The sequence below is a fragment of the Athene noctua genome, chromosome 12 (assembly GCF_965140245.1).
Source record: "Athene noctua chromosome 12, bAthNoc1.hap1.1, whole genome shotgun sequence".
Taxonomy (NCBI): domain Eukaryota; kingdom Metazoa; phylum Chordata; class Aves; order Strigiformes; family Strigidae; genus Athene; species Athene noctua.
The window spans coordinates 16058478-16072711 of NC_134048.1; the positions used below are offsets into that span (position 1 = coordinate 16058478).

At 43.6% G+C, this 14234-nt stretch overlaps 1 protein-coding gene across 4 annotated transcripts in view; it reads right to left on the reverse strand.

The window, feature by feature from the left end:
* The window catches only part of SGCD (sarcoglycan delta), a 236495-nt gene that overhangs the window by 129214 nt on the left and 93047 nt on the right, over positions 1–14234 (reverse strand). Inside the window, exons 3-4 of one of the 4 annotated variants that reach the window (XM_074916282.1) lie at positions 8476–8614; positions 2841–2897 (exon numbers count right to left, since the gene is read on the reverse strand). In XM_074916282.1, the coding sequence (XP_074772383.1) occupies positions 2841–2897; positions 8476–8484 (66 nt within the window). In that variant the 5' untranslated portion in view covers positions 8485–8614. Of the gene's footprint in view, positions 1–2711; positions 2898–8475; positions 8615–13256; positions 13367–14234 lie in introns of those variants that run through there. The other 3 variants (XM_074916279.1, XM_074916281.1, XM_074916280.1) reach the window with 3 other exon arrangements.

A 14234-nucleotide genomic window follows, 5' to 3' on the forward strand; every position in this document is an offset into this window, starting at 1 on the left:
CTGTGAGCACTTATTGGCTATAATGAGCACTCATTAAATTCTGGTAAGTGTCAGGACTGTTCTGTGGAGTTGAACAGACCCAGGTTCTGGGAGGAGAGCTCAGGGGTGGGAAGATACTGGAAATACTACATTTTTCACAAGAACAGAACTACAAACTTCCCCTCCTTTTTTTTCTCTGAAAAGAAAAAAAAAAAAAGGTAATTCAGACCTGTTAAGCAGCAGCTATTGCTTACTGACTACTCGAATCATTCCCCTGCCCCAGAAGGACTCTCAGCTCCTCTTATCAGAACAGAAAAAAATTAAAGATTTTTCCATATTTGCATCTCCTCATTTGAGAATTTTCTTACATTTGTTATTTAGAGATAAAAGTCTGCCTCTAAAAATTCACTTAGCAAAGTGGCTTTCTCAGCCTCAGGGAATGGTGCGGGAGGCATTGTTGAGCAGGATCCAAAGCAGCTGGAGAGGCTGCAGGAGCAGCAGGAGATCAGGAGATGAATGGGTGCATATCGGGGCAAGGATCACATTTTACATGCTCTGTTCTTATATTTATTTCCAGTTGGCTGTGTCAGACACACACGCCCTGACTAGCGTGGCCATGCCTATAACCATAAAGCAGTTCCTGCTGCAGGATTCCGTGCTACTGTCTGTGTTTTTATCACTAAATGCTGTTCATCGCCTACTAACATTAGAAGATATGAATTAACTAAAACCATATACATTTTACCATGGGCTAATCCCCAGTGAATCAGAGGGCAAGGGACTATTTAAGGAAACAGAATCAGACAAAAGCTTGAAGATCTATACATCCTCCAAAAAGCTAGTGTATATCCTAGATGGGTGGAGAGAGCTGCTGGAAGGGGAGGTTTCTGTACATATCCCTGGAGTTGATCCTTCTGCTGATGGCCTGCAAAATGCAATGGATCAGGAGAGGGCTGTGCGGGAGAATGGAGCAGAGAAGTTCAGCTGGCTTCCCAAGCAACTTCTAGAGAATTGACTGACCCACCACCACCAAACAGCAGAAAACATGGGACCAATGTACCAAAGTTATGTTATTCTAAAGAAATAACGTTTCATTCCTTAAAAGGCAGAATCTGAAATGCCATTATGTTGTGCTTGGGCTGATGCCGACATCACTGCCTGTATGATGAGTCTGTGACCAAGTCTTCCATCACCTCAGAAATTTCTGTTTTTCAACTACATTAAAGACCACAATTCAGCACGAAATGTGTATCAAAATGGCATCAATTTCACAAGATTAAATAACTGGTCTGGTTAAGCTTTAATTGCTTCAGTTTGGCTCGCTCTTCACCCACTCACAGGAGCTTTTTGTGGATTACTGCTTTATAATTGCTTGCTCCCTAAGCACACATGCATTGCAATGTTCTGCACACCTTGACAGCATCCTGGTTAGAGAAAATGAATGCTACATGTTCCCTTGATACAGCATTTTGTCTGCTGGATACAGCAAGTCAGAGATTGTTTACTCAACTTCTCATGGCCCATTAATGACATAATGTTGGACACAGCTGTTCAGGGCTTCACAAGACCAAGCAGAGAAAGAAATGCCGGGAGACTTCAAACATGCTGCTCACATCAGAACCTGTCTGGGAAAGTCCTTCAAAGCAGTCTAGGGGAATTTAGCCTTACAGCTCTCTCATGAAGTAAATCCAGGATTAAAGCCTCAAACTTAGTTTATTCTGAAGACTCAAATGATCTTAAAATAGCTCCATCTGACCAAGGTGGCAATGATTGCTTTGAAGAAGAAAGGACCAGTCATTTAATTTTCATTCTGCTTTGCCAAATTATCTACTGAAAAACTAGGACCTGCCATACATAAAGTCTCACTAGCCCTCGAAGTGGAGTGTGCCTGGCTCATCATGTCCTGACTTTCAGTGTGTTTGAGCAGGAGAGGTGAAGCTCACCCTGTAAAAAGGCAATTCAAGGTCAAAGTACCCTTAAGATCTCAAAAAGAATTTGAACAGAGTTCAAGTGATGCAATAGAGCACTCTGGGCCCAGAAGGGCCCATCTGCCGCAGTACAACCTACCTCCCAGTACAGATGCCCAATATTTTTCAAGGAGTTTCTGGAAAGCTGACCCTGGCCAGGGGGTCTGTGCAGCAAGAGAGTGCTGCTGGCAGGACTGATGTGCATGAACCGCAGCACCAAAAGCATAAAGATATGCTCCACCTAAATACCACACCCAGAGAGCCAGCCTGGAATTTTAGTATTTCTTCACAAAGCTTCTGGAACCACGTCATTATGAAACAACATTAATTTTCCCTAAGAAAAAGGCAAATCGAGTTGCTCAACTTTCCAGTCATGACGAAAAGCAGAAAAAATCTAGGAGAAAGGCTCAAACCCATTCCCACAATTCAGTTCAAAATAACTTATTTCATTACTTTTAAAACACTTAATAATTGAAAATTAATTTTCAAAACATGTATATCATTTACATGTTTACATGTATATATAAATAGCAGGTAGGAGGAACATCATTTGCAACACTGAGCTCATTCCTCATCTTGGCAATACTGCAGACATGTCCAGCAGAAAAAGAGGATCTTTCGGTAAATTTGTTCCTCCCTGTAATAACAACCATCCGTAGCAACTAAAACAACCCATTATCGAAGCTGTATCTGAAGTCATGTTCAGAGGAAAGATCATCACCCTCCCCCATCTTCCCCAAACCTTTCAGGGTAACCCTTACTTACAATTGTGAAGTTCATAACCTTCAGAATCCAGATGGTCATAGCAAGGTTCACCAGGATTAAAATCATTAGGAGCAGCACAAAGAAATAGAGGCATCTCTTCCTCCAGCCATAAATCCCCACTTTGTATACCTGGGGTCCTTCCGAGGTCTGCATGGTGCTCCGGTGCGCGTACTGTTCCTGAGGCATCTGAAATGATCACAGAGAAATAGCCACGTGTATTAAGAGGAAAGAGAAAGCTGATAATAAAAACTGCTTGTGTCTGTGCCTCTTGGAGGGCTTTGTTTCTTCTTTTTCAGAGTTTACCATCTGGGCAGTGTCTCTTAATATCTTGGTTCAGCATTACTTTTCTTTCTGCTTACTCTACGCAGTAACTTACCAAAAGAGAATTTTGTGTGTTAAATGTATATATATATATTTATAAATACATGTAAGCACAGTGTCTAAAGGTATCCTATGGAGATCGCTCTTGAGTGACTCCGTTCACAGCCCCAGGTTTTGCAAGGCAGGCACTCCAGGGCCTCTAAGGATCCTGAGGGAAAAATTTTGCATGCATTTGGTAAAAGCAGTTGAGTTCAGCAGTTTGTTTTGAAGATGCAATATTACTTCTCACAGGCTTTAAATTAAATTTAAAAAAAAAATCTCAAATAAAATCACTCCTTCTAGCCAAAGAAAAAAGGCAAAGAGGAAATGTTTGCCTTTCTCCGTTCCCACACCTCAATCCTTCTTCACTAAGTAAACCTGAAACACAAGGTTCTTCAGCTGCCATATCTCTACCAGATTATCCCCATATATCTAATGCTGGTTTAAGAAGGACTCTGATACCCTGGGTGGGCATGACATGTTAGTAGAACACCGGGGAGCAAAATGAAAGAGAGAAAGAGAGAGAGAAAGAGAGAGAGAGAAAGAGAGAGAGAAAGAGAGAAAGAGAGAGAGAAAGAGAGAGAGAGAAAGAGAGAAAGAGAAAGAGAGAAAGAGAAAGAGAGAAAGAGAAAAAGAAAGAGAGAGAGAAAGAGAGAAAGAAAGAGAGAAAGAGAGAAAGAGAGAAAGAGAGAAAGAGAGAAAGAGAGAAAGAGAGAAAGAGAGAGAGAGAGAAAGAGAGAAAGAGAGAAAGAGAGAAAGAGAGAAAGAGAGAAAGAGAGAAAGAGAGAAAGAGAGAAAGAGAGAAAGAGAGAAAGAGAGAAAGAGAGAAAGAGAGAAAGAGAGAAAGAGAGAAAGAGAGAAAGAGAGAAAGAGAGAAAGAGAGAAAGAAAGAAAGAGAGAAAGAAAGAAAGAAAGAAAGAAAGAAAGAAAGAAAGAAAGAAAGAAAGAAAGAAAGAAAGCAAGCTGGTGCTGAGGAAAGTAGTGCAGCAACATCCCCAGGAAGAATTGCTTTACCCTGTAGCGAGCACCATCCCCGCTCCCATACCCCAGCACCCAGCTGGCTCCGGGCACTTGGGGATCTGGCTGCCCCCGCTGTGGATGGAAAGAGGTGGGTGCTTTTAAACAGCACTGCAGCTAGCTGGGACAAGGGTCTGGAAGACAGCCACTGCACAACGGTTGTGTGCGCATCGGGCTGTGATCGTGGAGGCGTGTTGTGCCGCAGGAAAGAAAGTATACATGTTCTCACCCTTCACATTCAGGGAGCAGAAACCCACTTTCACAGGCTTCCCCCAGGGATCAGTCTCTTATGTTTTCAGACTTCTTTGACACACAGACTGAGGATATCATATCATCTCTAATTACACTTAGTTTGCTGAATGTTTGCATTTTAGACTCTAGTCAGATAAGAAGCCACCAAACACGTTCTTGCACTACTGATTCAACACTGTGGGCTTCCTCCTCAGGGTACCTGGCATTGCCGTTTGTATGCAGTGAATTACAAAATTCATATAACAATGCAAGTTCCTTTCTGTGGCAGTCTGATCCGCAAGGGCAGAATGAGACAATGGTAGAAATTAGATGCTCACTGATAGCAGTTTATGTTTGTTAATCGTTAGTTTCCTGGTTTTTCCCTTACTTTTTGGCTAATAGCTTCATACTTCAGCATCTAATAAAATACAGTATGCAGTTGGCACCGGTGCAGAGCCCACTGCAGGCTGATGCAAGGAGAGTTTCTCCACGGAATCATTTTTATTCCAGTAGCATTGCGCCAGGGATGAAGTTAACATGTTATCTTTGCTGCCCCAATGCTGAAGCCCACACATTTGATGCAAGGGCTGCCCTGCAGAACCAGTTACCTTTCTTTTTACCTTTCACTGCTCCAGAAGTTGCTAAGACCTGTGTTTTCTAATGCTGCCTGGTGTTGTTACCTGCAGCATAGGGGATCAGCCACCTCTCCCTTCTTCCACGAGCCTTCAACCCTCACCCAGGCTGAAACACAGTCTCAGGTGCTAAATAAATCCATTTAGGTACTAAATTATTTTCAGATCAAATGAATTGAAACATCTCCTGATCTGAACTTAGCAGCATATTCAGGAAGGCTGTGTTCAGCCCAGGCAGGTCGGTATGCTTGCTTTCTTCCCAACAGCGATGCAGGACCAGAAAGCAGAGGTGCCCATCTGCTGCCTCCCCTAATGTCAGCAACTCTGTTGATCCCTCACATTCAAAATTCACCACAGTGGCTGAAAACAGGAAGTTTTAAAAAAATAGTAACAAATGAGGCACTTCTTTCATGTTCTTCTCAGGTTTCTGAGCCATCACATTTCTAAGAATGTTTTCCCCTATGTTTGAGGGCTTCAGTCCACCAAGGAGAAAAGGCAGGTCAGACCTGTGCATCAGCAGGGTGCTGCAAAGGACACCCACAGGAGGAGACTCTGGGCACCAGCACAGCCCATCTGCAGGCAGCTGCCATGCTGAGCTCCCTCCTTTCCAAGGAAGGTGCTGCCTGTGCTTGCTAAACTAAAACTAGAACAAGGCGAGCCTCAGCCAGCCCGTCTACGCCTCCAAGCCCGCCTGCTTTTTCCAGCTTTCTCAGCCGGTCTAAAAAAAGGATCTCACACCCCCCGCAGCCATGCCTCATTTACAACCTCAGACTACCCCAGTCCCAGCTAATGCCATGAAGATCTGCAACGTCAATGAGTGCAGACCGTCATAAAATGTCAGGAGGAGCCAACGGCTCACGGCAGGTAAGCCTGTTCTCAATACAGGTTGGCTCAGCCAGTTTAACCAACGTGCATTAAAGGTACATCACTGAAGAAAGGTGTGTCTGTATTAAAGAGCAGTTTTCAATACTGTAAGTGGGCTCACCATAAATCACTTGTGCTGTTCGGACCAGCTGGGGTATCCATCTCCACATCACAAAACCACTCAAAGCCCAGGCAGACCCATAGCTTTTACCAAGGGGGAGCAAAGCAAGTTGGTTAGACCAGATCCAACCCAGTGTTTTTTCTCATAGATGCTAAGTCAGCAACTGTGGAGGGCTTTGCAGCACAGAGCTCATCAGAGAGAGGAGCTGGGTCACCAGCAAATACATGCGCTTGGAGAAAAACAGGCCTTTTTATACTGCTACAACCACTGCGATCGGTGCAAAGGGAAAACTTAAACAACAATAAATTACAGAGTTCCCACTACCTGGGGGAAATTATAACCACAACTACTGTACAGTCAAGGACTTTATTGCCTAATATTTTAGCGGGGGATCCTGGAGAGCGCATATTAAATGCAGCCTCTCCCTTGGAGAAAATGAATAAATTGCATTGCTAACCCTCTCAATTCATGGAAGAGGTTTGACCAATAAGAAACAATATGAAGTACCCAGTTCAAAATATCTTTTTATTGCAAAGCTTGTTTATTCTCTTTATCTCTTTTTTGTGCTCTCTTCTTTTTTTCTTTACTTGCAATCTCTAGGATGGAGAAAATAGCATATCCAGCTGGGGCAAAACTCTGCAGACATCAAAAGAACTTACAGGAACAGAACATAACCACAAAGAGCAACTTGTGTCCATACAGCAGCCTGATTTAGAGAATTTCTTTGGTTCCAATAAAATATTTAGCTCACAGCTGCCCTAACAGAGATAGAGCAACTGAAGTACTACAAACAGGCATGCTGAGCATGACTTAGTAATACAGCATAAATTTATAACAAGAAAATAACATGGGAATCATAGATAACATGTTCTTTCTATACAAACTCTCACATAGCTACATTTAAAGCTATATATGATTTCTAGCTAGCATTTCCCTCCTGAATTGTGAATACCAAAAGAAAACATTCATGTCTGTAGTTCTTTAGGAAGAGAAGACAGAATGATGGACAGAGAGTGCTGAGGTATATTAAACAAATGAGTAGAGTAAGAAGGCCTGCAAGGCAACTACACGAGGAACCAGCTACATACGCTACCAATAATCTGCTCTGTGTGGGAGGGAAAAGTATGCTAGTCATAATTTACATTTTGGCAACTTCTCCCAACTCTAAAACATTAAAGAGAACTAAGGCACTAGAAAAAAAAAAAAAAAAAAAAAGATATTGCTGTGAAAGGGACATGCAGTGGTTGCATTTGCAAGGAACCTCCCCCCACCTTTCAGTTACTGAGCTAAGGGGAAAGGATGCTAGTTGCTTAAATAGGATTTTTTTTTCCCTTCAGGAAAATATTAGGAACAACTACCTAATTTCATAACAATGGTGAAAATATAATACTGAAACAAATACAGAGATTGGAAAGAGAAGCACTCCTTCCAAAGTCAAATCTGAAAGTGTGTGCCTGACCTGAAATGGCTTAAAGACACACGTACACAGCACTGGACCACCATCAGTGTATGTACAATCCCATTTACAATACAAAAACTGCAGCATGCCAGACCTTTGTAGTTAGCCACAGACAACACCACCATGACTCCAAAATTATAGCCTGGAACCTGGGTAATTCTCCAAGGAATTTTTGCCGCTGCTGCATAAAAAAAGGGTAATAAGTTTTTGCACAAGAGCTGTACACTGAGTCCTTATATATGAACACTGCAAACAGGGCCTGATACAAAATCCAGTCTGTTTAGAAAAGCTATTCATCCTTTTGCTTTAGCATACCTTAGAGATACAGTCCATGACAAGAAAGATTTATTTGTTTTTTTAAGACCACTGGAAGAGTCATGTCACCATGTCCTGTGATTTGCACAGGCTGCTTGGCCGAGTACTTCTGGCAAAGAAGCTTCAGCCCTTTCCTTCAGTAAAGCTGAAACCAGGACCAGCTGAAAGGCACCACAAATCAGAACTGGCACCGAGCTTCCAAAAATCACATCAGACCCCACCAGGTATGGCAAAGCTTTAATACACGACTCTCTCCCCTTCCACCACATCCTTCTGCCCTGGCAGAAAGCTTCTCACTCAGGGTACACAACTCAGATTAATGATTCATCAGGCAGAAATGTTTTATATGCACAAGGATGGATAAACACTTTTCCCTTGCAAATACTGGAGCTGTAACAGCCCCTGGTCATGCCGGCTTTGTAGATTCAATGAGGGTTATGAACTGGGTGAGGCATAACAAGAGGAATCAATGTTTCTGTGCCACGGGGGTTTCTTTGATCAGTGCTTAAATGATGTATGTTTAGTAATAGAACAATTTTAAGCTGAAAGGGGATGCAATCTGGGAAGGTGGCTTCTCTCTTATGAGCCCACAATATTTGTGCCGAAAATGCCCTAGAGCTCGTCAAAACTGCTCACTAGAGCACAGACCAAGAGCCCCTAAGCCCTGTGCAGCCGACACGGTACCTCTCCTCCCTGCCTACTTGCATATTAGTGAGGTGTAACAACTTCATCACAAAAACGAAGTGCATCTGACCCCAGGCTAACCTGTAGCATGGTGATGGGAACACGTTTCTACAGATGAGACAGGGGTTCCAATTCCTTTGGGCCTTGAACCTACATCTCCCACATCTGCCTTCTCTTTGTGTCCGTATTACCGACATCCTCTTCTGTTTCTCTTTGTTTTCTGAAACAGAAACATTTTCTTTTGGGCTGAAATGAGAAAAAAAAGAAAACTAAAAAGCCTTTAGAGGTGCTCTCTGCCGTATCACTGGGAGGCAATATACCTGTATTTACTAGCTGTAAATGCTGTGCAGATTCATCCTCTTTAATTTCTCTTTTAAGTGCACACTATACAACAGGTTCAAAAGAACAGACATTTCTGGAGCGTGACTGAGAACAAAATTTGGCATGAAGAAGAGTGTTTTGAGCCATCTATCAACAAGACTTTTTGCCTCTCCGCTCCCCATAAAACTCTCTCTCAAGCTTGACACCCCCAGGCCCGTTAATCCACCAGTGTTATGACCCAAAATTGATTTATGGCCCTGCACATGGCCCTGCCTGGGTCTCCATAAAAGGATCAGGCTCTGAAAAATATGACTTCTCACTTGCAGCTTGGCCATCAAGGGCTGAGCACTGGGGAACAGCCAGAAGGATTAAATACTTGCTGGGGTAGTTAAATCTCATAGTACTTTTCTCCATGAACTTGAGTTCTTCTATCCCGATGGCTGTGCCAGCATGGTTCCTGCCACTGGTGTCCCCAAAGCTGAAATCTTCCCTCTCTGCTGGTTCCTCTGTTTCTGTCAATAGTTCCCATCCCTCCACATGGGGAACAGCTCTTCTATGAGCTGGGAAGACCATCATCACTCAATGCCCGCTTCTCGTGTATCAGTGCAATGTGATATATGGCCAGAGACTCAAAAAGTGGAAGAAAACATCCTAAGGAATGTTTTCTTCTTTTCTGACTAGTTTCTATCAGTGAGGTACATCACATGCAGGGTTATTCAAATATCTAGCCTGATTCTGGCAAACATAAGCACATCAACAAGCCTTTCTTGGTCTCAACAGTCCATTGGTGCATCCTCTGCCTGATCCACCAGGTAATAGCTCTTTTCCCATCCCCACCTCTTGTATCTTGAGGAAGTCGGACAGCACAGGCAGCTGGGGAGACCTTGGGGATTCATCTCCTCGTAAAGCATCTCTAATCCAGATCCCTCAATGCTCCAGGCTACCCTCTACCTCTAACATCTTTGGAACTCATGTAATTTCCCCAGTTGCTAGGGCTGACAGCATTTCGACAATAAATGTGCTTGAGGATAAGGGCACTGCAAAAGCCTCAGCTGATAAACTAGTATCTCTGAGCAGACGGACTGAACGAAAAACTGAACATGGGATTTTTGCTCTGCTCTGTCACTGCTTTGCATTCAAGAGCACTTACACTAAAACTCTAAACATATTAGAGTTTGCCAGAACAAAACAAAGTAACAGGCAGCTCCATCTCTGAATAGCATCTCCTAAACTAAAAGTGGTATTTTATTATGATGCTGCAAGAGTCTGTGAGCAATGTGATGTTACTATCGCTTCCCTTCTCTGAGAAGCAGAGAAACACATCTGTTCTCATATTTATGAGTGCTTCTTCCAACTTTTAGACTTTTTTCTTGATAGTTACCTTGTCTTGATACTTTTCTTCTTCAGAATTAAGGAGAAAATGGAAAGTTAACAAGGAAGAAAAAGTTTCTGCAGTGAGATCTATGTATCAAGCTAGTCAACGAAGAATGTCTTTCACAAAATGCCCCACAATTTGTAGCGATACATTCACACTGCATGCAAACATCATACCGGCTTTGCTGCATTCACACGCTGGTTCCTTTGCACCACTCAGATAATGTGAAGCAATCATAAGCCTATGTCCATCTGTGCCAAGTTTATAAACACTTTCTCACTGGAGCGTCTCAAAGCAGGATGAACAAATACGAGGGCTACACTAAAATAGCCAGCAGCAGGTGTGACTGCAGGAGGCTGCGGGAACAGCAAGAGGGATATAATCAGCTGAGCTCGAATTAGAAAGCAAGCTACAGGAGGTGATACTTTGCAGACTTCTGTCCCAACACACTCTCACCCCACAGCACCAAGAAAAGAGATATGGCTTGTAGGAATGTGCAAAGCAGGATCATAATATGGATTTATACGGCTGGAATCCAACCGGCATGGCACAAGTTGAGAACTGTGGGCTTGAGCATGTGCCAGGATCCAGAGTACAGTCTCTGCAGTGATCCTGCTCTCACAAGTTAAAACTTGTTCTGCTGCATCTTCCCTCCACATGATATGCTTGATGTGCTTATCCATTTGTTTGCACAGACACACTTGTTTTCTAGTTTGTTCTTGGGCAGGACCAGGAGAAGGAATAGATGTATCAGGGTGTGCTAACGGCTCTCTTATCTCTATGCTTCCAAGATCAAGAGACCCTCCAGTTTCACTTTAGATGCATAATACTGTCTGCACATGCACACATGCTTCAGTTCTTTTGGATACAAAGCAAAGCTGGAATACTTGACCCGGGTGGAGCTGCAGAAAGGGCACCTCTGGCAAAGGGAGGCTCAGGAGCATCCGCCAGAGTTAGGGAGGATCCCGCCACCTCCCTCCATCAAATCTAGCCCAGGGTGTTGCAAAGAGCCTCCCCTGCCCTGCCTGGACTCACACTCACACACCAGTGTCTCCACTGGGGTCCCGTCAGGAGTGGGTATGGCAAAAAACCTATGTAGGCACTTGGGACATCCCATGATCCAGACTGATCCCATACCTGATGAAAAACCTGCACTGCTTGCCTCACCCAGACATGGGGCAGGAGCACCCCTAAAGCCAGGTACGGCAGCGCAGCCCTGGCTGCTTCTTGCTAGGACAGATATATTCCAGTCTCTTAATCTCTCTGGCTCTACAATACTGGTGGTCAGATTTGGGAGGTGGGATGCTGTATGATCAGAGGCAGGAACTTGAATTTTTTCTTAAAAAAAGGTCTTATAACTGGCAGTGAAGAAGATAATAGGCTGGCTGGGTGCCTAAATTAACAGCTGCTGAGCAAAGCAGTAGAGCTCCAAGTTTGCAGGGTAAGATGGCAGCCTGTGAAGGCTTGAGCAGTCCAGATCATATGAGACCTTAATTTACCACAGCATTATCACCACAGGTGTATTTTCTGCAAAGCAAACTTTGAGCTTATCAAGCTTTTCATTCTCATCACATGCCTCCCTGTTCCACAGCTCATCTCTATCCTTCCTCTCACTCCCTTCACCCCCATCAGCCTGCACATCCACATCTCTCAGAAAATGCCCTTCCTGCACCCCAAACCAGCGAAGTCTTCACTTGGCCAGAACCAACCCATTTCAGCTGACCATCACTTTCACAGGAAAGTTGAAAGGAGAAGATGCTCCCACACACCTTTCTTTTTCCCCTTTGATCTCATAGAAGCTGTTTATATTGGACCAGATAATATTCCCATTAAAGATCCAAATCCACTTAATCCCACTGTCTCCAGGTAAGGTTTGCTGTCTGCCTGAGCCTGCTATTATCCTCTGGATATGTACATGCTTCACCAGCATTAGTGGGAGAAAGCTCTGGCCCTGTCACATACTGGATCTAACACACTTTGGTGGTAAACCTCACCTTGTCACTGATTTTTTTGGATTGCTGAGATGAATGACTGTTTGAGCCCTGTGCATGCAGTCCTGCTGGATGCAGGCAAAGCAAACTATGAGTCTACTCCCATGAACAAGCCAGAAACACTTAGTGCTGTCCCACTGTATAATTTAATATCCTTAATTCATTCCCTGTTGAAAGATAAAAAAGCAACACCACCATAAAACATGGCTAAAAAGTATTTTCTACACATCAAATAACACTGCTGTGAAAATCCAAGGAAGACACACTGGCAGAGGCAAGGAGGTTTGTGAAGCTACGCGAGGCAGGCTCCTCCTGACACCTCCATCCGCCTTGACGAACGCGCCATACTCTACCTCCCAAACATGAGCCTCCCATATAAGGTGCTGATATCTCTGCAAAGGCAAGACAAGCTTTAATGCTGCAACTAAAAGGATGAGAGAACATTGCCTAAATCTGGCAGGCTCCTAAACAGAGTGCAAGCTTTTTATCACAGATGTTCCTTAAGTTATTTGGGGAAAAAAACACAAATCAGAAGAGAAGTTACAGACGGAACAAGCCCCTAAATTAATGTTTTTCCCTTTAATCTGCTGTATGTGGTTTCTGACTGTTGCATTTTGCTCATGCTTTATAAATACAGAAAAAAATATGCAGAGGAATCACAAGGCAATGATTATTACTGAATTACTGCCTCTCTTCACAAGCTAGCTGTACCAGGACTTGCCGAACAACCCCCGGACAAACATACCTTCAACTCATTAAACAACTATAATACAGTGTACATACAAATGTATTTATCGTGACTGAATCACATTTTTCATCAAAATCTGTAAGTGACACACGGTACAGAGCCAACCTTTTGGTGGCTTCATGTGTATATAACCTTCAGGTTGTACACACACTTATTCTCCAAAGCGAAAAAGTTGGGAATTATTTGGTTACAGCACAGACACAGTGCAGGAGTCGCTTTGCTGGCAGAATTACTACCAAAGCAAAGTTAGCCAGAAACCGCCACCCAGCCTCAAACTACTCCCATCCCTTTGCAGATATGCCACAACTTCCCATTCTTGGCTTTTCTTCTCTAAACAACAGTCTGAACGCAAGAAGCCTCTCTGCACAGGCACAAAAGAACCGCAAATCTCCGCGGCCGCAGCGAGAAGGAGCGATGCAGCTCTTACCTCTCCCTCGGCGGGCAGATGAAAACTCGGAGGGGTGCTGGAGGCTGGAGGGAAGATGCAGCACAGCTTTCAGAGCAGCACGAGGCCTGGCCTGTGCTCATGAGCTGCCCCTGTCAGATTTTCCAACAGCAGAGTTGCAGCCAAGTCCCTGCCCATGCCTGAAGAATTTCCTGAACAGCATTCCCGTTCTTTTTCTAACTGCTTTGAAACCACACTGTCTGTACTTCAATAAGGCTTTGTCAGGCCAAGTTACAGCTACTGGGCTGGCTCCAGATAGCAATTGAAAACACATGTTTTGCATTAAAAGCCCCCTTCTCCACGCACACATTCAGACACAGACACTGCCGTCTGCGCTCAGCCCCAGACCCGGCACGTCTTGCCTTTGCAGCTATAAAGCTAGCCATTTTGGTTAAAGAGAAGAAAAGAATTACGTTGGTGGGTATTTTCTTCGGGAAGAAAAAAAAGGGGATGGGAGGGATCCCATTCCCGCAGACAACACCTCGCCTTGCCTTGATGTTTGCTAGTATCAGTGGGTCATGGGTGCCCAGGTTAACAGGCAGATTCACTAAACCTCAACAAGCAAGGAAGAACAGGAATTAAAATTTCAGTTCACCACTACTCTCCTCTTACCTTTACCTCTGTCTCTTCTAAAAACTGTGAGAAAAGCAAGCATATTTTTAGCATCTCGAGACTCAGTTCAGTACATCAGAACTGTATCCTTATCTTGACACATACTCCTGTATCTGCTTATACTAAAAATAATACAACTATTTTTGAGTACTTTCATCCCTTTCTGCTTTCCAGCTGTCCCAACCCTTAAAAATATTTTAAGCACCTTGCATCTCCTTTTAAAGAGCCTTAACGCTGCTCTGGTGTTGGCTTAAGGAAAAGAAATAGAAGATATAATGTTATACCTTTAATCAGAACGGGTCCCAGTTCTTAGTGTCTGTAATCATTTCCAGACAGCACCACGGGTCA